Source organism: Dendrobates tinctorius, unplaced genomic scaffold (assembly GCF_039654945.1).
Source record: "Dendrobates tinctorius isolate UK_male_01 unplaced genomic scaffold, ASM3965494v1 ptg000175l, whole genome shotgun sequence".
Taxonomy (NCBI): domain Eukaryota; kingdom Metazoa; phylum Chordata; class Amphibia; order Anura; family Dendrobatidae; genus Dendrobates; species Dendrobates tinctorius.
The window spans coordinates 8227464-8252286 of NW_027361842.1; the positions used below are offsets into that span (position 1 = coordinate 8227464).

Here is a 24823-nt window from a genome sequence, read left to right on the forward strand (position 1 = left end):
CCTCCTCAGAGTCCACGTTAGAAGAACAGACAAGGTTGGGACGGAGGCGGCGTTCCACCCCATAGAGGAATACATGGTGCACGTTGAAGAACACTTTCAGCTCCTCGCCCGCAGGATTCACATTGACAAGAAACGGGTTTATTTGGCTACAGATGATCCTGGTTTACTGCAAGAGGCAAAGTCCAAGTAAGTTTGAGACCTGGTACACGTGTGGCCGAGATCTCGGGTGTTTACATCCCTGGGGGGCATTTCTTTTACTTTAATCTGAGCATGCATTTCACTTGTTAAAGACTAAACTTCAGACAGAAAGGCCCACAAACAAACAGCAACTGAAAACCACCACAGTGAAGGCCTGGCAGAGCATCAAAAAGGAGGAAAAACAGAGTCTGGTGATGTCCATGAGTTCAAGACTTCAGGCAGTCATTGCCAACAAAGGGTTTTCAACCAAGTACTAGAAATGAACATTTTATTTACAATTATTTTATCTGTCCAATTACTTTTGGTCCCTTTAAAAACAGGGTGGCACATGTTAAGGAGCTGAAACTCCTAAACCCTTCATCCAATTTTAATGTGGATACCCTTAAATTAAAGCTGAAAGTCTGATTTTCAACTGCATCTGAATTGTTTTGTTTAAAATTCATTGTGGTAATGTCTAGAACCAAAATTAGAAAAATGTTGTCTCTGTCCAAATATATATGGACCTAACTGTAGCAGACTGCAGAATGAGTTACCAGTGAATCAGTGAGACTGTTCTGACAGCATGGTCTGTAACCCTTATCTCTCTTCTTCAGAGCCTTCTTCTAACCTGGTTAGTGGCTAGTTGAAATCTATCTTGCTGAATACTTTTTTCTTGTGGTTTGCTGTCAGGAAAGAGTCCAAAGACCCCTATTTATATTTAATACCTGAAAAACATTTAGCATCGGTCCCTGGTTGCCAATTTTCATAAGCCATGGATTTTATAGTACTTAAAGGGATTGTCTGCTTTATTCAAATTCTTATAAGGAGCCCAGACAATAAGATGATTTTAGGGTGTGAATGAACCTCGCACAAGTGTTCAGTTACCCTGTAGTGCCACCACAGGTGAAATCAAGTATTACACAGTTTTCATTTAAAGGCGATCCGGCATCAACTCAAGTGTCCAGTTTTTGCTCTTATTATATTCGTGCAGCTCTCCTGAGCTCCTCCGCTTTTTTTTTTTTTCTTTAAACCTTCCATAAGGTTCCTGAGATATGGGCTCTTTGTATTCAGTGCTACTTATAGAGCCTTTAAAATGGGCGTGGCTCACAGAATAATAATGCAGAACAACCTAAAGACACACACCCCCTAAGAATCATGTGAGCCACACCTCCAGTAAAAGAAAGAAAAAAATTAACACTAAATAAAAAGGCCCAGATCTCTGGAACCGTATGGCGGATTTGGAAAAAGCAAAAAATTGAATCCTCAAAGGAGAAGCAGGAATAATATAAGAGCAGAGACTGCCCACTTTTGATCTGTCGACAGATCCTCCCTGAAGCGATCGTCAACTTAAGACAATCTTTAGTTTTATGAAAAGTTCCAGTAAAAGGCTGATTCATAGGGTGTGCTTTTTCTCTAGTACTTACAATCAAGTTTACAATGTGAAAGAACCTAGTAACAAGTGTTCAATTCCCCTTCAGCGCCAACACAGGAGAAATAAAGAATTACAAAATTTCCTATTTAAGTGAACCTGTCAGCAGGATTTTGCTACATAAACTAAAGGCATTGTCAGTTTGGCGCTGTTACACTATTTAAAATGATACCTGGGGTCAAGAAATCTGTCTTGTGGTTCTTGTATAATCAGTGTTAAGAATTTTCAGTTAATGAGATGCCCATGCTCCCGGGCAGGACTGTAGGCAGAGTCTTATCTTCATGCTTTAGGCAAGAGAAACCAAGGAAAGACCTGCCCACAGGCTGCCCCAAAGCACAAACAGCCTATCTCTATGAAGTGGAATATGTCTGTGTTCTGGGGCCGGACTGTAGGCAGAGTCTTATCATGGTACTCTAGGCCAGAGAAACCAAGAAGAGACCTGCCCACAGGCCCCTCCAAAGCACAAACAGTCTGTCTCTCTGTCTCAATGATAAGGAACATGTTTGTGCTTCAGGGTGTCCTGTGGGCAGTCTTATCTTCCTGCTCTAAGCCAGAGATACCTAGGAAAGACCTAACCACAGGTCGCCCTGATGCACAAACCAGTTCCTCTTCATAGCGAAGGACTAGTTGTGCCTTGGGGCAGCCCGTGGGCAGGTCTTTCCTTGGTTTCTCTGTCTTAGAGCAGGAATATAAAACTCTGCCCACCGGACACCCCGAAGCACAAACATGTTCTTCATCATAGAGACAGACTGGTAGTGCATCGAGGTGGGCCTGTGTGGGCAGGTCTCTCCTTGGTTTATCTGGCCTAGAATAGAAAGATAAGTCTCTGCCTACAATCCCACCCCAGAGCACAGACGTGTTCCTCAACATAGAGACAGACTTTTTGTGTTTCGGAGCGGCCTGTGGTCCGTTCCTTCATTGCTTTCACTTGTTTACAGCAGGAAAATAAGATTCTGCCTACAGTCCTGCCCCAGAGCATGGGTGTCTCATTCACTGAAAACTTCTAACGCTGATTACACAAGAACCACAAGATGAATTTCTTCATCCCAGTTACCATTTTAATGAGTATTACAGCGCCAACCTGACAATGCCTGTAGTTTACTTAGCAAAATCCTGCTGACAAAATCGCTTTACATCATAAATTTTATAGGTCCTCCAAAGCAATCAATGTTCTGTGTGGTTGGCCTACTTAAGGGGCCAGCCCATCAGGTTAGTTGAAATTGCATAGATAACCCCTTGTAAGGTTCTTATAAACCCACACTTTGATGGACTGTGATTTAAAGGGACCTTCCACTGACCCTTCTATTAGTTACAGCTCCACAGTCTTCGACCGTGGTAATTTTTCTTCTAATTCTGGCCCACAGCACTCAGAAGGCTTAATCGTTGATGCATAGACAATGGCTTGAAGCACATACTGCTTCTTTGGTAATATGACTATCTGGAAACCAAGAGAGTGTTAAATCTTTAATGTTACAGATCAACTTGTAGCTGAAGAGCTTAACGCAAATGAGTAAAAATCCTGTAATAACAGTGCGAGAACCGGCGGGGTGCCGATCATGGCAGCTCTGTTGAATGATGTGCAGAGGGGGTATGGCACCAGGAATGGCTGGAGATATGTTCCAGTCCACAAGTGGCTGCAGATATATTAGAGTGTAATTATCATAGAGCAGCTCTTTCATGAGTGACTAGAAGCCTCCGATTCATTGTGAGAAAATGATATGGAAAATGCAAATGGCTTGTACATGAAAGATCTCTGCATAAAATCCCTCATCTTTTCATACAAATTAGGATCCTTGTTGCGTTGTCAGTTCTACAATTCTACATTATTTTTCTGCACTTTTTAACTATCCTGTTACTCCCGTTATATAAAGCATTTCTTAAAGGACTCTATCACAAGGATGGGCATCTTCACATTACTGGGCAGCTTTGCCCACTGTGCAGAACCCTGGAAAATTTATACAATTCTCATTAGAGCCAACTTGTTACATATATTGTTGTCCTGAGTCCACCTGAGCAAGAACACCGGTCTACAAAAAATATTTTTTGTAATCATCGCAGATGACTTTGTACTTATCTTTTTGTCCTGATTTCAAATATGTATATAGTTTTTCTGTAGCACGTATAGTTTCCATGGAGCAGCATCATTATTACCATATATACTCGCGTATAACCCGAGATTTAAGCCCATTGTTTTCGACTGAAAGTCCCCCTATTGGCTTATACGCGAGTCATATACCGGGGGGCGGCGGGGGAGCGGGGGTATCAGATCATACTGACCCCCCCCGATGCGGTCTCTGCAGCCCCCCCCGCTTCTCCCAGGGTCTTAGGCTACTTCCTTCAGCGGTCATGTGGTACCACTCACTATATGCGCATATTCATGACTTTAATGAGCAGTACACGTGACCACTGAGGAAAGGAGCCTGAGACCGGGAGAAGCGGGGCTGCAGAGACCGCGCCAGGAGGGGGTAAGTATATGCAATATTCACCTGTCTCCGCTGCACGCTGCTCTGTCCTCTGCGTCCTTTGTCTGTGACGTTCAGGTAATAGGGCGCGGTGACGTAGTTAGTGCGCGCCGCGCCCTCTGCCTGAACAGTCACTGACAGAGGGACCCGGAAGACAGCGGCATGCAGCGATGGATCGGGAACAGGTGAATATCGCCAGTGCCGGGGTCCTGAGCTAGCGGTGACACCGGCACCTGGCCCCCAGTGATGAGAGGTGAGTATATAATTTTTTTGCAGCAGCAGCATATGGGAGCATAATCTATGGAGCAGCATATGGGGACATAATCTATGGAGCAACATATGGGAGCATAAACTATGGAGCATTTTATGGGGGCAGAATCTGTGGAGCATCTTATGGGGCAGTATCCATGGAGCAGCATATGGGGGCATAAGCTATGGAGCATCTTATGGGGTCATAACCTTTATGGAGCAGCATATGGGGCATATTATTCTATGGAGCATCTTATGGGGCCTTTATTAACCTTTGGGCAGCATTATATGGGACGTATTTTGTATGAAGCATCTTATGGGGCCATTATTAACTTTTATATGGGGTGTATTTTGTACGGAGCATAATAATAATCTTTATTTTTATATAGCGCTAACTATTCCACAGCGCTTTACAGTTTGCACACATTATCATCACTGTCCCCTATGGAGCTCACAATCTAAATTCCTGCTATCCACTGAGCCACCGTGGGGCCATCATGAACTGTATGGAGCATTATATGTGGCTCCTGATTCAATATGGATATTCAAAAGCATTTAACCTACTGATGTCTCAATTAATTTTACTTTTATTGGCATCTATTTTAATTTTTGAAATTTACCAGAAGCTGCTGCATTTTTCACCCTAGACTTATTCGCGAGTCAATAAGTTTTCCCAGTATTTTGTGGCAAAATTAGGGGGTTCGGCTTATACATGGGTTGGCTTATACACGAGTATATACGGTATAAGGTATAGGAAATATACTGGCAACTTTAAGAAAACAGTAAACTACATATCAGAAAAAAAAATGCTTCACCTTACAAAATAGTTTTTATTGAACCAAAATAATTTCACAAGCAAAATTGAAACCAAATCTGAGCAGAAATTAAGTGCTTGACATTAGACTGTCGTTGATACAATTTTTTTCAGGGTTGTCCCTATATACAGTGCTGTGCAAATTAAATGGGACAAAGCATTTTTTTAAGTAAAATCGTAAGTTGGTTACCAGTCAGTGATTCAAACCAGTTTTAACTGCTTTGAGGAGGTGTGAGTGCCTGTTCAAAGCAGTTAAAACTGGTTTGAATCACTGACTGGTAACCAACTTACGATTTTACTTTGTCCAAATGCTTTGTCCCAATTAATTTGCACAACACTGTAACATCCAACAGTAATCTGCCATCATTGAGTCATTCTGAAAACCTTGGTAGCGGTGTTCCATTACTTTAATGTCCTGGTGAAATTGCTGTGAAATGTACTGGAACCCTATAATGCAACAATTTTCCTATGTCGTAACAGAGCATATTGGCTGGGTTATGCTAGGTTTACACCTAACCCTACTTTTTCTCCATCAGAAGAGTAGAACAACTTTTTTATGGCAGTTCAAAATCCCTCATGGGTTTCCACCATGGTGTCCAGCCTTTTTGCAGTACTAAATAAAGATGCATGCTGTATGCATGCTGCATCCACAGTGACTGTGTATGGCACCTTCAGTGCAGATGTATAAATAGCTTTAGCCTAATGGGAGAAACCCTTTAAAGGAGACCTGTTACCAAGTCCAAAATGGACAGATTTTATTTTTTGAAATCTGAAATACATTTCCAGAGATGTGGGCCTTTTTATTTACTGTTCATTTTTATGGTCTTTACTTAAGGGTGTGGCTCTGAGGATCCTCAGGGGTGTGTCTTTATGCTCTTTTGCTTTATTATTGTGTTAGTCTTGCCCTGTTGTAAAGACCATAAAAAAGTAGCACTAAATAAAAAAGCACATATCTCTGAAACCATATGGCGGATTTAAAAAAAAAAAATGGAATACTTAGGGAAGAACAGCAAAAACTAAGCACTTTTTACCTGATGAGTGGCCCTCTTTAATTACACGGGTTATCTCCAGTCTTGAGCTAGGGGTGCCTGCACCACATGGGGGCTACATTTCCAATTCTGAATTCCTTAACATGATTTTCGTTGTGGTTTCCACTGCAGATACCCCCAGTATGAGTTCATCAGTGACAATTCAATATCGTGGTCAGCCGGTCTGCACAATCGATACACAGAAAATTCCTTGCGGGGCGTCATCCTCGATATCCATTTCTTATCACAGTCAGACTTTCTTGTGTGCACCTTCTCCTCGCAGGTGAGTTAAATGAAGGACCAAGCTTTTATTCTTCTTGTCAAGATGTGCCCATAATGCTGAAAGCTTTCCCAGATGGTGACCCTGATCGTTGGCTCATCAGTGATACAGCAGAGCCATATTACATCCATATATCTGACATGGGGTTCCCTTCAACCTTTCTTGTGTTATTCCCCCATTATTTCCTTTTGTTTACAGTCCATTTCATTGGGTACCGACCCCGGCTGCCAGACAGCAAAACATGCACAGCACTTACATGCTCGTTTCCATTAAGCTTGTAAGTGCTATTTTAAAGCTGCTCAAGATCATTGTAGCACACTGTTACTGCCTAATCCCGGCCAGCTTCATAGTGCTTTACAGCAGTGATGGTCGGTCTCCTTCGCAATGAGCTGTAAACAAGTTACACATTTTAATAAGCAGTAAGTTGCAAAAGCATTTGCTTTTTCTGACAATATCTATCTTTGATAATGAAAAAAAACACTTTGTCCGCACAGAGCGGTCATCAGATAGTGACTAAGGCCTGTTTCACACTTGCTTTTTTTTGCAGCGCGTTTTTCCCGCAAAAAAACGCATTGAAAAACGCATACAAAAGCATACAACTGCTGCGTTTTTTTCAAGCATTTTTATGAGCATGCATGAAAAAACGCAGCGTTTTTATACGTTTGTATGCGTTTTTAGTGCGTTTTTACCGCGTTTGCGGTTTTTTCCAACATTAGGTGGCCCCTCACACTAACCCAAACCATGACTTTACTAACCCTAACCCTGACCCTAACCCTAACCCTTAACCAAACCATACTTAACCCTAACCCTGACCCTAACCCTGACCCTAACCCTTAACCAAACCATACTTAACCCTAACCCTGACCCTAACCCTTAACCAAACCATACTTAACCCTAACCCTGACCCTAACCCTTAACCAAACCATACTTAACCCTAACCCTGACCCTAACCCTAACCCTGACCCTAACCCTGACCCTAACCCTTAACCAAACCATACTTAACCCTAACCCTGACCCTAACCCTAACCCTGACCCTAACCCTTAACCAAACCATACTTAACCCTAACCCTGACCCTAACCCTTAACCAAACCATACTTAACCCTAACCCTGACCCTAACCCTGACCCTGACCCTAACCCTTAACCAAACCATACTTAACCCTAACCCTGACCCTAAACCTTAACCAAACCATACTTAACCCTAACCCTGACCCTAACCCTAACCCTGACCCTAACCCTTAACCAAACCATACTTAACCCTGACCCTAACCCTTAACCAAACCATACTTAACCCTAACCCTGACCCTAACCCTGACCCTAACCCTTAACCAAACCATACTTAACCCTAACCCTGACCCTAACCCTGACCCTAACAATAACCCTAAATCCCTTTAACTAACCCTAACTCTAACCCAAACCCCTAAATTCCATGGTTAACAAAAAAAAACGCATGTGCAAAAAAACGCATACATAAGCATGCCAATGCGCACATATGCGCACCCATAGACTTATATTGGGTGTCTTGCTGTAAAAAAACGCATTGCGCGCGCATGCGTTTTTTTGAGGCAAATCGGACGCACAAAAAATGCAACAAGTTGCATTTTGTGCGCCCGATCACATACCGCAAAAAAACGCATGCGCGGTAAAACGCGTACAAACGCATGTGTATGCGCACATAAGCGCATCCCATGCAAAGTATAGGAAAAAAAAACGCATGCGCTATTTAGCGCTAAATTACCGCGAAAAAAAACGCAAATGTGAAACCAGCCTTACCAAGCCAACACTGCGGCCTTGCTGGAGAGCCGTGATATGAGACTGCCGCCCAAATGTTGCACACAAACAATCAGCCTTTGTAGAGGGATTTTTGCATTTTTCCAAGTTCTGCTTAAGGCTGTGGGGTAATTCTGTGGCAGGCAGCGTAAGTATAACGTTAATTTAATAGATGAGATATTGATGGAGCTTTCAGGTTGCAGTAATAAATCTCTGAGGATGGACTGACTTTATAACCATGGCCACATTGTCATTTCATTTATCGGCTTTGGGTAAAGTCAAAAAATGATTAGAATCCGATTATGTTCTCGTCTTCAGCATTTTACCTTTCCCTTCCATTATGTATTGATCATGTGCCGCAGGTTTAATGACCCAGTGCAGGAGTAATAGAAAGTATTATGTCGTCTCTGAAAACAGGGCTAAAAATAATAGAGGACATTTGTGATCTGCCAAATATTTCAGAACAGGGTCTCATTTGGTCTTCACTCCTTCGCCTCTGACGCCAATTTTCGTTTTTATGTTTGCATTTCTACTTCCACTTCTTTTAAGAGCAACTTATTTTATATTTTTACTTCGAAATAGCCATAAGCAAGCTTGTATCTTTTGGTGGCGAGTTGTAGTTTTAGATGGCACCATTCATGTTACCATTCATTGTACTTTACAATAGGACAAACATTCCAAATGCTACAAAAAGGGTGAAAGAAACAATATCTAGAAATTCTTTTTTTTTTTTTTGGGGGGGGGTGATATTTGTAAAAAGTTGATGAAGTTTTAGCGTAAATATTTGCAGAAAACTGGAAAATTCTGAAGGTTTCCCAAGCTTTCAGACAGCAGTGTATGTTGGAACGACTCATATTTTATTGGTCAAGAGAGTAAGCTATGAGGGTTTGTTTGATAGGTCGGAAGCTTGATATGGAGATATGTTTTATGGGTTGAGGGTGCTACATATGGGTTTATGTCTGATGGGTCGAGGACACTAGATATGGGGGTTCTGTCTGATGTGTTGATGGCGCTAGATATGGGGTTATGTCTGATGGGTCGAGGGCACTAGATATGGAGTTATGTCTGATGGGTCGAGGGCGCTAGATATTGGGTTATGTTTGGGTCAAGGACGTTTGATATGGGGTTATGTCTGATTATTCGGAAGATCTATATGGAGATATTTTGATGAGTTGGGACCTAGATATAGAGATGTTTGATGTGCCGAGGGCACTGTATATGGGGTTATGTCTGATGGCTTGAGGGCGCTAGTTATGGGGTTATGTCTGATGGGCTGAGGGTGAGAGATATGGGGTTATGTCTGATGGGTCGAGGGCGCTAAATATGTGGCTATATCTGTTGAGTTGAGGAAGCTATATATATAGGGTTATGACAAAGGGGGCGATGGCGGTTGATATGGGCTTATGTGTGGGTGAAGGACACTAGATATGGAGTTATGTCTAATGGCTTAAGGGCGCTAGATATGGGGTTATGTGTGATGGTCAGAGCGGGCTAGATTTAAGGTTATGTTTGATGGGTGAAGGATACTAGATATGGGATTATGTCTGATGGGTTGAGGGCTCTAGATTTGGGGTTATATTTGGGTCAAGGATATTGGGTTATGTCTGATGGGTCGAGGGCACTACATATGAGGTTATGTTTGATGTGTCAAAGACGCGTGATATGGAGTTATGCCTGATGGGTCGAGGGCGCGAGATATGGTGTTTTGTCTGATGGGTCGAGGATGCTAGTTATGAGGCTATATCTGTTGGGTTGAGGAAGCTATATATAGGGTTATGTCAAAAGAGACGATGGCGCTAGATGTGGGGTTATGTCTGAGTGGAGGGCACTAAATATGAGGTTAGGTCTGATTGTATGAAGGCGCTAGATATGGGGTTATGGTTCATGGATCAAGAACGCTTGATTTGGGGTTATGACTGATGGTATGAGAGCGGTAGATATGGGGTTATGTCTGATAGATCAAGGGTGCTAGATATGGGGTCATGTTTGAGTCAAGGACAATTGATATGTGGTTTTGTCTGATGGGTGGAGTACACTAGACATGGGGTTATGTATGATGGGTCGAGGGCGCTCAATATGGGATTATGTCTGATGGATCGAAAGTGCTAGCTATGAGGTTATGTTTCATAGGTTGAGGTATGAGTTTATGTCTGATGGGTCAAGGGCGCTAGATATGGCGTTATGTCTGGTGGTACGAGGGTGGAAGATGAGGGTTATATCTGATGGCACGAGGGTGCTAGATATGAGGTTATGTCTGATGGGTCAAGGGCACTAGATATGGGGTTATGTCTGATGGGTCGAAGGCACTAGATATGGGGTTATGTCTGATGGGTCGAAGGCACTGGATATGGGATTATGTCAGATGGTTGAGGGCGCTAGATATGGGATTATGTCTGGTTGAGAGCACTAGATATGGAGTTATGTCTGATGGAACGAGGGTGCTAGATATGGGGTTTATGTCTGATGGGTCGTGGGTGCTAGATATGGGGTCATGTTTATTGGGTTGCTGACATTAAGGGGGTCACTTTTGGTGGATCTTGGACACTACATATGGGGTCATGTTTTGTGGGTTGTGGATGCTACATATGGGTATATGTTTGAGGGAGGTAGATATGGTAATGTTTGACATATATCGTCTTATCCGCGTTAAATTGTAGATCGTATTTGATTCTCTGGTAGACTATGGAAAAGAACACAATCCAGAAGCTAGTATCTTGGTGTGATAAACCTGCACCTTGCCACCTCACCTGACGTCACTATTACGTCTGAGGGATCACACAGTACATCTCCGTGTTTGCACCAACGTGACGTTCCACACCCGTATGGACACATAAGGTCAGGTGGCGCAGACAATCCCTGTTTACATGGGCCCAGAGAGGCACGGGGAATGAGAGAAGGTGGACCATGAACTCGCTCACAACCCTGACAGGCTGCTAAGAGGCCCCTTTCACTAGCTCCAGTGAATCAGAGCCATGCCAGCCAAGTAGGACTGCCACCAGTTCCTCATTAGATATAAGCCCAGTCCGTTAACATGATTACATCGAGCCAGAAGCCAGCCCAGGTAGATTGTGAAGTTAAAACCGAGAACACGAATGTGTGGATTCGTGGATCTAGATAAAAGAGCAACCCAAGATTAAATATATAAATTAATCGCCTTCAGGGCACTTTAGACAATACAGTATATTCACAATGTGTTCAAGCACAGGGGGTCAGTGGTGCCCTAGTCCGCTAGCCTAAACTGCATGGACCAGGGATTATCCCATTGAACACCTGCTGTCCTTTTACCGTATGAATAAAACTACTCAGACAACACAGGGTGAGGGTAATACAGTGTGGGAAAAATTTATTGAACCACAAAACAGGGAAATAAAACATAGAACAGCCCCAGCACAATACCCAGGATGGTGCAAAATTACAGTGTCTCACCCTTCCATTGAATCGCCAGGATAAGAGCAGCTTTGACGTTAGAGCTTCAAGCGCCGACTACACCCACCTGTATTGGGCACAGAGAGATGGTAACGACAAGCTTAGAAAGCTGACAGTGTTATGAATGAGTCACCGGAGGAGGAAAAAACAAAAACACAAGCTAAGTCCAGAAAACCGGAGAGGTTGGTAGCTAGCGGATTGCAGACCCCTGATCCTGTTCACCACAACTAACAGTAGCCGTGGGGGGTTCCTACGGTGCCCTAGACCCCTAGTCACATCCGGAGAGCTAAATAAGCCTAAAGAAGGGGGAAATCTAAACTGCCCCAGAGCAGACCCCAAAGCAATAGACAGCCCCCAACATGTATTGTCGGTGAAAAACAGATGAAAACACAAACACAGACAGAAAGACAGGCTGAGCAAATGATGGGGCCCAACTAACTAGATAGGAAAGGACAGAAAAGATGCTGGCTGCAATCACGCAAAAACCCTGCCAAAAATAATGTCCAACACGTCTGATAGAAAAGGCCCTGAAGTCACTAGACTTCAAAATCACTATATCAGCAACTGATCAGAGACAAAAATGGAGTTCAGCCCGTCCCAACCAGGGCAGGCTGAACACAAACACTAAGTAAACAGACAAAATCTCATGGAAAAATAGCAGAGCAAAAACTTAGATTTTAGTAGACAGGAACTAAACTGGATGCCAGAGCTCAAAGCAGAAAGGATCACTAGCAAACATTGCAGGGCGTCGGCTGCCTTATATCCACTCAGAAATTCCGGATGTCTAATCACACTCCACCTGTTCAGATGATAGGTTCTTCCCATCCAGATCAATTTCACTACCTCCTTTCACCAGCAGAGGGAGTTCATCAGACATCAGAGGTGAAGGAGAAAATGAACTCATAACAGACAGTCCATTTAGATACAAGGCCAGATGACCGAAGGTTCACAACATGGCTTCTCTGAACAGCTCCATGAAGCAAGGTGACCTGTGGGTCCTAATCCTGGCTTTCCCAAATGTATCTATTGGACTCAGGTAAATGGTGGGTCCACATCCTGCCCTCCCCAAACGTATTGATGGGTTCAGTGGTGTTCATCGGAGCAGATCTGTATTCATTCAGTTGGGGCCGTGGTCCCCGAAGCTGGCATCCTGTAAAATGTCGAATCTGTGTCCCTCGTGATGGAGCCATGATCTGGCAGGTATCCTGTAGAGTGTTCTGGCTTTGATTTTCTAAAGAGTCTCTGGTTCTTTGGATCTATCTATCTCTTGGCTCTTCTGTTACAGAGGCATATCCCCCTTATATAGCTCACAACTGTTGTCCTTCAATCCAGCATCCAGAGGTCATGAGGAAGATGTGATGAGATTAACTCGCACTGTTTGACTATGTAATCAGTTTGCATAGTTTTTACTCCGCTGTTTTGCAAGTCAACAAGTTAGCTGGCGTGGACAATGTGGAATCAGCATATCAGCAAACATCGTTGTTCAATTTCCCTGCGTCTCTGTTATCCAGGATAACAAAAGAAGAAAAAAGGACCTAGCATATAAAGTGCACACCCAAGGCAATAAAGTATGTGACCAATACATATAAATTTTATTGAGGGACAAACAGGTATACAGAATAAAAACATTTAAAAAGGAAGGCACACCCCCAAATGTCCCAAACGGATCTAATAATAAATGCTGATAGGCAAAGACCACTTATGGAAAATTACACAAAATTCACCAAAGTGTACATAATAATACATAGGGCATGACCCAACAACCCCGAATCTGGGTGTCCCCAGAGAAATGTAGCTATTTACTCAAAATATTTATATTTCTAGATAGACCAAAAGGTACTATAAGCAAGGTGACCATCCATTATAAGAATAGAGGGGATATCATACCAACACTCACTCCAGAAGACCCCATAAGATCTGAGGACCCCTTTAAATAGCCCTGATATAGGAGGGAGCAGGGAACCATCCAAAAAAATAAAAAAAATTGGAGATAAGTGCCACATGTGGCATTTATCTCCAATTTTTTTTTCTTTCTTGCCATCAATATTCTATTTGGGTCTAGATCTCCTAACCATCCTCATATTGGATGGTTCCCTGCTCCCTCCTATATCAGGACTATTTACAGGGCTCCTCAGATCTTATGGGGTCTTCTGGAGTGAGTGTTGGTATGATATCCCCTCTATTCTTATAATGGATGGTCACCTTGCTTATAGTATCTTTTGGTCTATAAGCCCGTTCCAGAGATCTCGAAAATGTAACCGTTGTGTGGCTAGGACATGCAATAACTCCATATTCTCCTTAACCCCTTAGTGACAGAGCCAATTTGGTACTTAATGACCAAGCCAATTTTTGCAATTCTGACCACTGTCACTTTATGATGTTACAGCTCTAGAACGCTTTAACGTATCCCACTGATTCTGAGATTGTTTTTTCGTGACATATTGTACTTCATGTTACTGGTAAAATTTCTTTGATATAACTTGCATTTATTTATGAAAAAAAATCCGAAATTTGACAAAAATTTTGCAATTTTCAAACTTTTAATTTTTGTACCCTTAAATCAGAGAGTGGTGTCACACAAAATAGATACTAAATAGCATTTCCCATTCCCACATGTCAACTTTACATCAGCACAATTTTGGATACATCATTTTTTCTTTGTTTGAATGTTATAAGGGTTAAAATTTGACCAGTGATTTCTAATTTGTTTAACAAAATTTCACAATAACATTTTTTTAGGGACCACCTCACATTTGAAGTGAGTTTGGGGGGTCAATAAAACAGAAAATACTCAAGAGTGATAGCAATCTAAAAACTGCGCCCCTCAAGGTGTGCAAAACCACATACAAAAATGTTATTAATCCTTCAGGTGCTTCACGATAACTAAAGCAATATGGAAGGAAAAAATTTACGTTTTACTTTTTTCACAAAAAATTTAGAGTACTTTGGAACCATTTTTTTTGTTTTCACAATGGTACCAGGAGAAAATGGACCACAAAATTTGTGGTGCAATTTCTCCTGAGTACACCAATGCCCCATATGTGGTGGAAAGCCACTGTTTGTGTGCATGGCAGGGCTCAGAAGGCAGAGAGCACCGTTTGACTTTTTGAATGGAAAATTGGCTGTAATCAATGGTGGCGCCATGTCGCGTTTGTAGACTCCCCTGATGTACCTAAACAGTGGAACCTCCCTTATTCTAACTCCAACCCTAACCCCAACACACTCCTAACCCTAATCCCAACCCTAACCACAACCCTAGCCTCAACCCTAATCCCAACCCTAACCATGATCCCAACCATAACCACAACCCTAACTTTAGCCCAACCCTAACTTTAGAGAAACCCTAACTTTAGCCCAACTCTAACCTTAATGGAAAAATGGAAATAAATACATTTTTTACTTTATTATTTTTACCTAATTGAGGGGGTGATAAAAGGGGGTTTGATTTACTATTTTTTTTATTTTGATCACTGTGATAGGGTGTATCACAGTGTTCAAAATTAACCAATAGCAAAAATGTCCTATTGTTGCCAGGTGCCGGCCAGTAGATATCGGCAAGTGCACTGTGCATGCGCCCGCCATTTTCTTCCCGAAAGAAGACGCCGGCGGCGGGGGGCTTCACGTTGAGATGCAGGGACAACGGAGATGCCAGGGGGGAATTGGGGGACCCCTTCTCTCTCTCCTCTGATGTGCGATCACATCAGAGGAGAGAGAAAATTAAATGGGAAATTGTATTTTTAAAATTTTTTTGCTGTCGCCGTTATTCCGTGAATAACGGCGACCACAAAAAAATACGGTTCCCAAGATCGCGGAGAAATTCCGACTCTGGGGGGCACTATACAATTATTTCTCAGCGCCGTTAAAAAGCGGCGCTGAGGCATAAGTACCCTTAACTGCCGCCGTTAAAAGGCGTATCGGTGGTTAAGGGGTTAAATCTCCTTATGAAATCCTACCTGACTGGAGGAAGTTTAAGGCTATGTGCACACGTTGCGGATCCGCAGCGGATTTGGCCCTGCGAGTCCGCAGCAGATTCTGCTGCGTTGTACTGTACCATTAAAGTAAATGGAGTTTGAAAAACGCTGTGCACATTCTGCGGAAAAATCCGCACGGAAACGCTGCAGGTTCATTTCCGCAGCATGTATATTCTTTGTGCGGATCTGCAGCGTTTCTGCACCCATTGACTTGCATTGACCTGCAGCAAAACCGAAGATCTCAAAAAGATCTGTGGCTTTGCTGCAGGTGAAACGCTGAAGATCGGGAGGGGGGAAGAGTGTGGGCGGAGATGTGTGCATGTATGGTGTGTGCGGGCTGTGTGTGTGTGCGGGGGTCTGCGGGGGCTCATCGGGCTGTCGGGGGGGGGTCTGTGCAGGGGGTTACGGGGGCTGTCGGGGGTCTGTGCGGGGCTCATTGGGCTGTCCGGGGGTCTGTGCGGTGATCATTGGGCTGTCGGGGGGGTCTGGCGGGGTCTTGTGGGGGGGCTGTCCGTGGGTCATCGGTCTGTCCGGCGGGTGAGCGGGGGCTCTGCGGGGCTGTATGTGTGTGTATGTGTATATGTATGTGTATACAAGCATCGTCTGATGTGACAATAAGTCCCATCGGGCTTTGCCTGCTACCCTGACAGAGGTCCCGTAACCCTAACCCTAATTCTCACGCAGCAGTGCTGTAAATTGAGACTCTGAACTCAGGTAACCTCAGTGATGGACTGCAGGAGACATTGTCTCCTGTCAGATCATCACTGGGAGGCCCCATAGAGCAGTGACATCACCTGATGTCGCTGTTCTATAGGGGAGATCATTGTGGGACACTTGTTATTAATTGGACTGCGTCGGACAGGGAGTATACGGTTGGTTTATTATTTTTCGTTTTTTTTTTCTAGGAGACGAGGGCGTATAGATCTATATCTATCTATCTATCCCATATTTATCTGTTGTAGGGATTCGCTCTGGTAGGTAATGGCAGGGCTGCAGTAACGAGGCAACACACAGGCTTAAAGTCTAATTTCAGTGGTTTAATGTCACTTTGCAAACAGCAGGTTAACAGAAAATAAGGGAAAAACATAAATGTACTCCAGCTTTGAGAACCACTGGTCCCAGACTCACCCCTTGCACGGGACAGGCTTAACTAAGCGGCTGCCAGGTCCTGCGGCATCCGCCAGGTGCTATTCCCAGGGTTGTTGAGAGTCTTGCTGCTGTAATCCTGCAGCACGGGGATCTTGTATACAAGTTCAGGCTAAGTCCAGCCAAGTTCCTGTAACTTCCAGACACACACTCACCATGTGCCAAATACCAACCTCCATTACATAGCCCATAACCCCTCCCACCGGTGAGGTAGACATCACATGGGCTGATCACGTGACCATGACATCATCGCAGGTCCTGACTTTAGGGAAAAACCCGGCCAAACATTAATCTGCTGGGAGAAATGTATCTCCCATCCAGTAAAACACCCTTTACTGTACCATATACCTCCCTCCTAGGTTCAACCCTAGAGGGGTGGACACGTGACATACAGTGAACTCTGGACAGGGCATCTGCATTCCCCTGTAGTCTGCCTGCCCGATGTTCTACTGAAAATTTAAAATTTTACAGGGGCAGGAACCACCTGGTAACTCGGGAATTCCTCTCCTTAGCTTGACCCACGCAAGAGGGGAATGATCTGTCACCAAACAAAATGTTCTCCCCAGCAACTAGTAGTGCAATGACTCCAATGCCCACTTGATGGCCAGGCACTCTCTCTCCACAATATTGTACCTGGTTTCAGCTGGGGTAAGCTTCTGGTTTAGGAAACTAACAGAATGCTCTTCCCCGTTAACCTCCTGAGACAGCACGGCACCGAGCCCTATCTCAGAGGCATCAGTCTGCACAACAAACTCTCTTTTGAAATTTGGAGTGATCAGGACTGGTGTACCACACAGTACCTCTTTTAACTTTGTAAAGGCCCCCTCTAACTGATCATTCCAGTGGACCATCACAGATTTCCTTCCTTTTAAGCAGTCTGTTAAAGGCTCAGACAGGGTTGCAAAGTTGGGAATGAACCGCCTGTAATATCCCACCAAACCTAAAAAAGGCTTTTACCTGTTTTGTTGTGAGAGGATGGGGCCAGTTCTGAATTGCCTCCACTTTGTTTACTTGAGGCTCGAGAACTCCTCTCCCAATGATGTAACCAAAGTACCGAGCTTCCTCCAACCCTATGGAACACTTCTTTGGGTTGGCAGTTAGCCCTGCTTGTCGCAGAGAGTCTATCACTGCCTATACTTTTGCTAAGTGACTTTCCCAGTCGGTGCTGTACACAATAATATCGTCTAGATAGGCTGAGGCATAGCGGCGATGGGGACGGAGAACAATATCCATTAATCGCTAGAAAGTTGCTGGTGCGCCCCATGCAACCCAAAGGGTAACACCTTATACTGGAACTGCCCCTCAGGTTTTACAAAAGCCATTTTTTCCTTCGCAGCCTCTGTTAGGGGTACAGTACCTGGGAATAACCTTTTGTGAGGTCCAGAGTTGTAAAATACTGTGCCTGCCCAAATCGCTCTATCAATTCATCAACCCGGGGCATGGCGTAGGCGTCAAACTTTGAAATGTCATTAAGCTTTTTAAAATCATTGCAGAATCTTAGAGACCCATCAGGCTTGGGTATTAGGACTATTGGGCTGGCCCACTCACTTTGGGACTCTTCTATGACCCGTAACTGTAGCATAGTTTTCACCTCTTCCGAGATGGCTTGTCGCCGGGCTTCAGGCACCCGATATGGCTTTAGTCGGACTTTGACCTGTGGCTCCGTGACATTGTCATGTTGGATTAGGGAGGTGCGTCCGGGGAGCTCCGAAAAAACAACTGTGTTTCGGCTAATGAACTCCCGGACCTCCTGAACCTGTCTAGGAGACAAAGTGTCTGCAATTTTGACTGCGGGTTGGGCTTCTCCTGCCTCGCCCCGAGGTAATGGAGCCTTCTCCATCTGAAACGCAGGCAGCGGACTATCCCCATCAAGGTTTTCTCTGTCTTTCCATGGTTTAAGCAAATTAACATGGTAAACCTGTTCTGGCTTTCTCCGTCCAGGCTGGTGTACCTTGTAGTCTACTGGTCCCACCTTTTCCATGATCTCATAGGGTCCCTGTCACCTTGCAAGGAATTTGCTATCTATGGTAGGCACAAGTACCAACACCCGATCCCCAGGGCTAAAGGTTTTTACCCGAGCCTCCCAGTTATAGACCCGACTCTGTGACTGTTGTGTTGCCTCCATATGTTCCCGGACTAAGGGTAGGACTGTCTCCATTCTTTCTTGCATTTTTGCACATGTTCTATCACACATTTGTGGGAGGTAGGTTGGTTCTCCCAGGCCTCTTTGGCTATATCGTGTAAGCCCCGTGGATGTCTACCGTACAATAGTTCAAAGGGCGAGAACCCCGTAGATGCCTGAGGCACCTCCCGCACTGCAAACAACAAATATTGCAATAAGAGATATCAGTCCTTCCCATCTTTGGAAACTGCCTTTTTTAACATGCTTTTCAGCATCTTATTGAACCTTTCTACCAGACCGTCTGGGAATGAAAGACCGATGTGCACAACTGTTAAACATTTAGCAATCGGCAGAGTTACTTCATAATTTTTGACATAAAGGGGGTTGCCTGGTCTGTTAAAATGTTTTGAGGAATTCCCCCCCCTTGAAAACATACCCATGAGTTCCTTTGCTATGTGCTTAGCTTATGTGTGGTGCAGAGGAATGGCCTCAGGATATCGGGTAGCATAATCTAGAACTACCAGGATGTGTTGGTGTCCCCTTGCTGACTTATTGAGAGGCCCCACCAGATCCATTGCCACTCTCTCGAAGGGTACTTCTATAATTGGCAAAGTCACCAAAGGACTCCGAAAGTGAGGCTGGGGACTGGTTACCTGGCACACAGGACAGGAATTACAGTACCGTTTAACTTCTTCATGGACCCCTAGCCAGTAGAACCGCTGCAGAATTTGGTCTAGGGTTTTCTTTTGGCCCAAATGCCCACCAAGTACATGCGCATGCGCTAAGTCCATTACCAGCCTACGAAATGTCTGAGGTACGAGTAACTTCTACCAGTTCCCCACGTATTTTCTCCACTCGGTACAACAAATCTTGGTGTAGCTCAAACCGTGGCAGCACTGTAGCTGCCCCAGGTTGTTGGGGTTCCCCATTGACAAACAATACATTTTCTCTGGCCCGGGCCAAAGTAGGGTCTCGGAGTTGCGCCGTGCCAAAAATTGTCACCTGACACATTCAAGTCTGATAAATCGGGTCACCGGCGGCAAGTCTTCCACCTCTCCAGCCAATACTTCTGTGAGAGAATTCTTCCACCCCCACCCACCGAAGGGAAGGTTACCCCTACTGCCAGCATTTCTTCCTCTGGGCCACCAGGTTCATGCCCTACTTCTGGAGATTTGTAACCTGGTTACCTCTGGTGCTGGCAGTTTCTCCGTGGGTGAGACAACAGATGGCCATAGCATAGAAAATAAAGGAAAGTCTCTTCCAATTATCACCTCATAATGCAAATTAGTCACAACCCCCACCTCGTGGCACCGCCTCCCCGCTGGCGTGCTGATCACCACAAGTGCGGTGGGATAGTCTTTTAAATCCCCATGTATACACAACACCCCAGTTTTCCGACCTGTATACTCACTGGTTTGTATCCAGCTGGCTCCCTGAGTCCAATAGGGCCACAGCCGGGGTGCCCTCCACTTCAACTTGACACAAATGTTCCATATTGTGGCCTTTCTGTCATGTGGATTCGTCCTGTGTGACACGACCCGCAGGCCGGTAACTGAAACAACAAGACACGGCACGTGAAACTGTCCTGTGTGACACGGCCCGCAGGCCGGTAACTAAAACAACAAGACACGGGGAAAGGGGAAACAGTTACAACGGTGGGCCCTGCGATAGGGAACGGGGACGTGGAGACCTCCTGCACTCCCCTGAGTCAGCGTCCCTCACACTCCTAATGTTCCCTAGGCCGGTTCTGCACCGAGCGCCGATCAGGATACCTGTCACCCTAGCACACCCTGCACCTACTCTTGCTAGGGAGCTGGGTGGTGCAGTCACTGGCCCCACCGCTGTACTAATACACACCAGGGAAAAATACAAACAGGGAAACACCACTTAGCTTTGCTCTGTTGTTCTTGCTCCCAGCAACAGAGTCCACCACCAGAATGCAGCTTGCTTTCCTCCTGAATAGCTGCCACCAAGCTTTGTCACAGCTGCAAGGAAATCCCCTCCTTTCACACCAGGGCTCTGACTGAGCTGCCAGGACCTCTCTAGATCCTTCCTCCACCAAGGATGATTGAAATGAACACTATCACCAACAGTGATTGCAGCACCTGAAACTCTTTTATAGCAGAGCCAGAGCAATCACCTGCTTTATAATCACATGCACTAAAGAAACCAGAGTGCAATGACGCTCACCACCACCGGGGGCAAACTAGAACAAAAGACACCACTGTGCAATAAACCTAATGGCCACTGGGGGCAAAACCAAACCCAAGCACACAGCTTAAGGAAAAAAAAAGGTTACATGTGCTTTTAACTGTCTTCATCCAACCTGGATCATGACACTTTCAGGGTGCCCATTGCACACATCGGTTCGGCATAGTGAGACTAGCGGTACCCATAGTTGGTGTCCACGGGCTCAGCCAGGTGGGGGCAATCAGCTCTCATATGCCCTGGTTCCTGGCACTGCCAGCAGATTATGGGGCTCCTTACTTCCCCAGATAAGTCCTGAGCGGCCTTCTTGGGCTCCTCTCGCTGAACCAGGGGTGGAGACTTAGAGAACCTTCCTGTTACCTTTCGGGGAGTCCCTCCCTGTAGCTCTTTGGTAGCCCCATACCTTTCTATGAGATCTATCATCTGCATGGCATTAGTAGGGGATGACTGTCCGACCCATGTCTGGAGGGAGTGGGGAAAAGCCCTCCAAAACTTATCAGTCACTATGCGGTCCATCATGGCCGTGGGGAACAACAGCTCAGGCTGCAACCATTTTCGTAACAGGTGCAAAAGTTCGTAATACTGGGACTGAGCCGGCTTGGAGGGGGTAAACTCCCACTGGTGTAACCGCTGGGCCCGAACTAACTCATTTACCCCAAGACGTGCCAGTATCTCACCCTAAACGACCGTGTAGTCCGCCCTTTGCTCCGTGGGTAGGTCCTGATATGCTTTCAAAGGTCATGGGGCCAGAAACGGAGCTATGATTTCTGCCCACTGGTCCCGAGGTAGCTTCTCTCTCTCAGCGACTCCTTCGAACATCTCCAGGTAGACCTCCACATTGTCCGACTTCTCCATTTTGGGAACCGCTGTACGAACCGCTTTCCGGACATCATGGATTCCCCGGTTAGTTCCTTTTGTCTGTGCTGTCGTGATATGCTGTATCAACAGCTGATTGGTTTCTTGCTGCTGCTGCCGCATGGCCTCCTGCTGCTGCATAGCCTGCTGCTGCTGTCGCATGGCCTCTGAGCATTTTGACCATGGCCTCCATTTCTGGAAAGTTCCCCGCCTGGGTCTGTGCCACTTGTTTCACCCAGGACTTAGGCTGGGGTACAGATCAAAAATTAGCAAAAACAGCCTGGCCTCATTGCGTTTGCCTGCATTCAGTCCACCAATTGTAGGGATTCGCTCTGGTAGGTAATGGCAGGGCTGCAGTAATGAGGCAACACACAGGCTTGAAGTCTTTTTTCAGTGGTTTAATGTCACTTTGCAAACAGCAGGTTAACAGAAAATAAGGGAAAACATGAATGTACTTCAGCTTGGGGAACCACTGGTCCCAGACTCACCCCTTGCATGGGACGGGCTTAACTATGCGGCTGCCAGGTCTGCGGCATCCGCCAGGTGCCATTCCCAGGGTTGTTGAGAGTCTTGCTGCTATAGTCCTGCAGCACGGGGATCCTGTATACAAGTTCAGGCTAAGTCCAGCCAAGTTCCTGTAACTTCCAGGCACACACTCACCATGTGCCAAATACCAACCTCCATTACATAGCCCATAACCCCTCCCACCGGTGAGGTAGACATCACATGGGCTGATCACGTGACCATGACATCATCGCAGGTCCTGTTTTTTAGGGAAAAACCCGGCCAAACATTAATCTGCTGGGAGAAATGTATCTCCCATCCAGTAAAACACCTTTTACTATACCACACTATTGATCTATCTATCTATCATATATCTATCTATCTATCTATCCCATATTTATCTATCTATCTATCTAATATCTATCGATCTATCTATCTATCCATCCCATATTTATCTATCTATCATATATCTATTATCTATCTATCTATCTATCCTATATTTATCTATCTATCTATATATCTATCTATCTATGGTATCTATCTATCTATCGATCTATCTATGGTATCTATCATCATCTATTATCTATCTGTGTGTGTAATGGAGTGTGGGTTGGACAAATGTAAAAGAGGAGGTTGGACAGAAATTACATCACAAATTTTTTTTTTTTTTTGTTAAATAACATCTTTATTTAGCTTACAAAAACGCATACAAATCCGCAGGCAAAACCGCACTGGAAAACTGCACCAAATCCGCACCAAAAACGCACCAAAATGCACCTGCATTTTCTGCCAAGAGCTGCGTTTCTTGTGCAGTCACACAACATGGGCTTCACAGATGGTCATGGATACTGTATAAGCCAGGTGTCCTGTTACAGCTACACATGCTGAAGGAGAATTGTAAGCTGCCATTAAATCCCCCCATATTCTTCACAGTGGGTTATCAGATTACCACTTTACTATATGAATGTATATAAGCTCAGTGATAATTGGTTATATAGTATATTAACTGTAGACTGATGCTATAACCTACAAACTAAAGAAAGAAAATAGCTTACATAGCCTGAGTGTAACTTATCACCATGGGATTTTGAGCAATGCTTAATCCTTCACGTCTCACAATGACTCTGTAAGAGACTGTTGACATAATGCTGACAATTTATAGAAATTCAGCCTGACACTTCCTTCGACATGGCCCTGTTAGAAATACGGGACCATTTTGCCCTCATCACTGTGTATTGATGTACGAAGCTGACATGTTGTGCACTTCTAGGATGTCATTCTGACAATACTACTTGTGTGTTGTCTTGTGAGGAGTATTGCAGGTGTGGACAGAGAAGCAAGTTGGCATCCTGTATATGTGTGTGTGTGTGTGTGTGTGTATATATATATATATATATATATATATATATATATATATATATATATATATATATATATATATATTCTTAGATTCTACTTTTTTATATAGCTATGTATATACGGTCTCGTGACAAGAAATCAACTACTCAGCAGTTATTTAATAGCCTGTTAAAACAGGCTAGCTGCATTTCCAATGCGCATAGAATGATCTATTACCGCGTACTATTGTTCTCGGTAGCTCATGTTCAGTTCACACAGGACAATGTGCTACTAAGAACAATGATTTTTAAGCAAACTTAAAAATCATTTCACTTGGATATCGATCATTTTTCTCTATCGTCGGGTGATTGGCAGCCAGTCTACACTGCTCGATTATTGATTGTCCTCCAGTGTTAAACCGACCACATGGACGATCGGCCTGGTGTTCATGTGTTCTTAATGAGAAAAGAGGAGAAAACCACTGCAGACTGCTCGGGCAGTGACTTATCGGTCTTGAAAATAATAGGAACTGGCATTTGAATTTTCCCACTAACAACATCTGCTTGGGGAAAGTCAAGAGGCCTCCATACTTAAGTGATTGACCCGTCCCACCAAAATATGTGGGATCAGATTATTTTAATGTAATGTTTATACAGTAGTGTTGAAAATAATAGCAGTCCAATATGACGAACCAGATTAATTAATGTTTTGGGTATAAATGATATTACCACATGTCAAACAATTTACCAGTTGATGCTTTAGATTCTAATAAAACCACCAAACTCCACATTCATGATCTGCAGGTTTTTGAATCTGTGTATTAGAATAATTAACCCCTTAACGACCGCCGATACGCCTTTTAATGGCGACAGTTAAAGGTACTTAAACCACAGCGCCGCTTTTTAACGGCGCTGAAATTCAAGGTTATAGCACAGCGTTGGAATTTCTCTGGGATCTCGGCTACCGGGGGCATGATTCAGGCTGGTGTTTACCGACCCCGGTGTTGCAATCACCGTTAATGGTATAACGCAGCCGCAAAACTGAC

At 44.4% G+C, this 24823-nt stretch overlaps 1 protein-coding gene across 4 annotated transcripts in view; it reads left to right on the forward strand.

Moving 5' to 3' along the window:
- The window catches only part of FUT8 (fucosyltransferase 8), a 316159-nt gene that overhangs the window by 257818 nt on the left and 33518 nt on the right, over positions 1–24823 (forward strand). For all 4 annotated transcript variants that reach the window (XM_073551365.1, XM_073551366.1, XM_073551364.1 and 1 more), the window contains 2 exons: positions 10–186; positions 6292–6442. In XM_073551365.1, coding sequence (XP_073407466.1) covers positions 10–186; positions 6292–6442 — 328 coding nt within the window. The remainder of the gene's footprint in view (positions 1–9; positions 187–6291; positions 6443–24823) is intronic.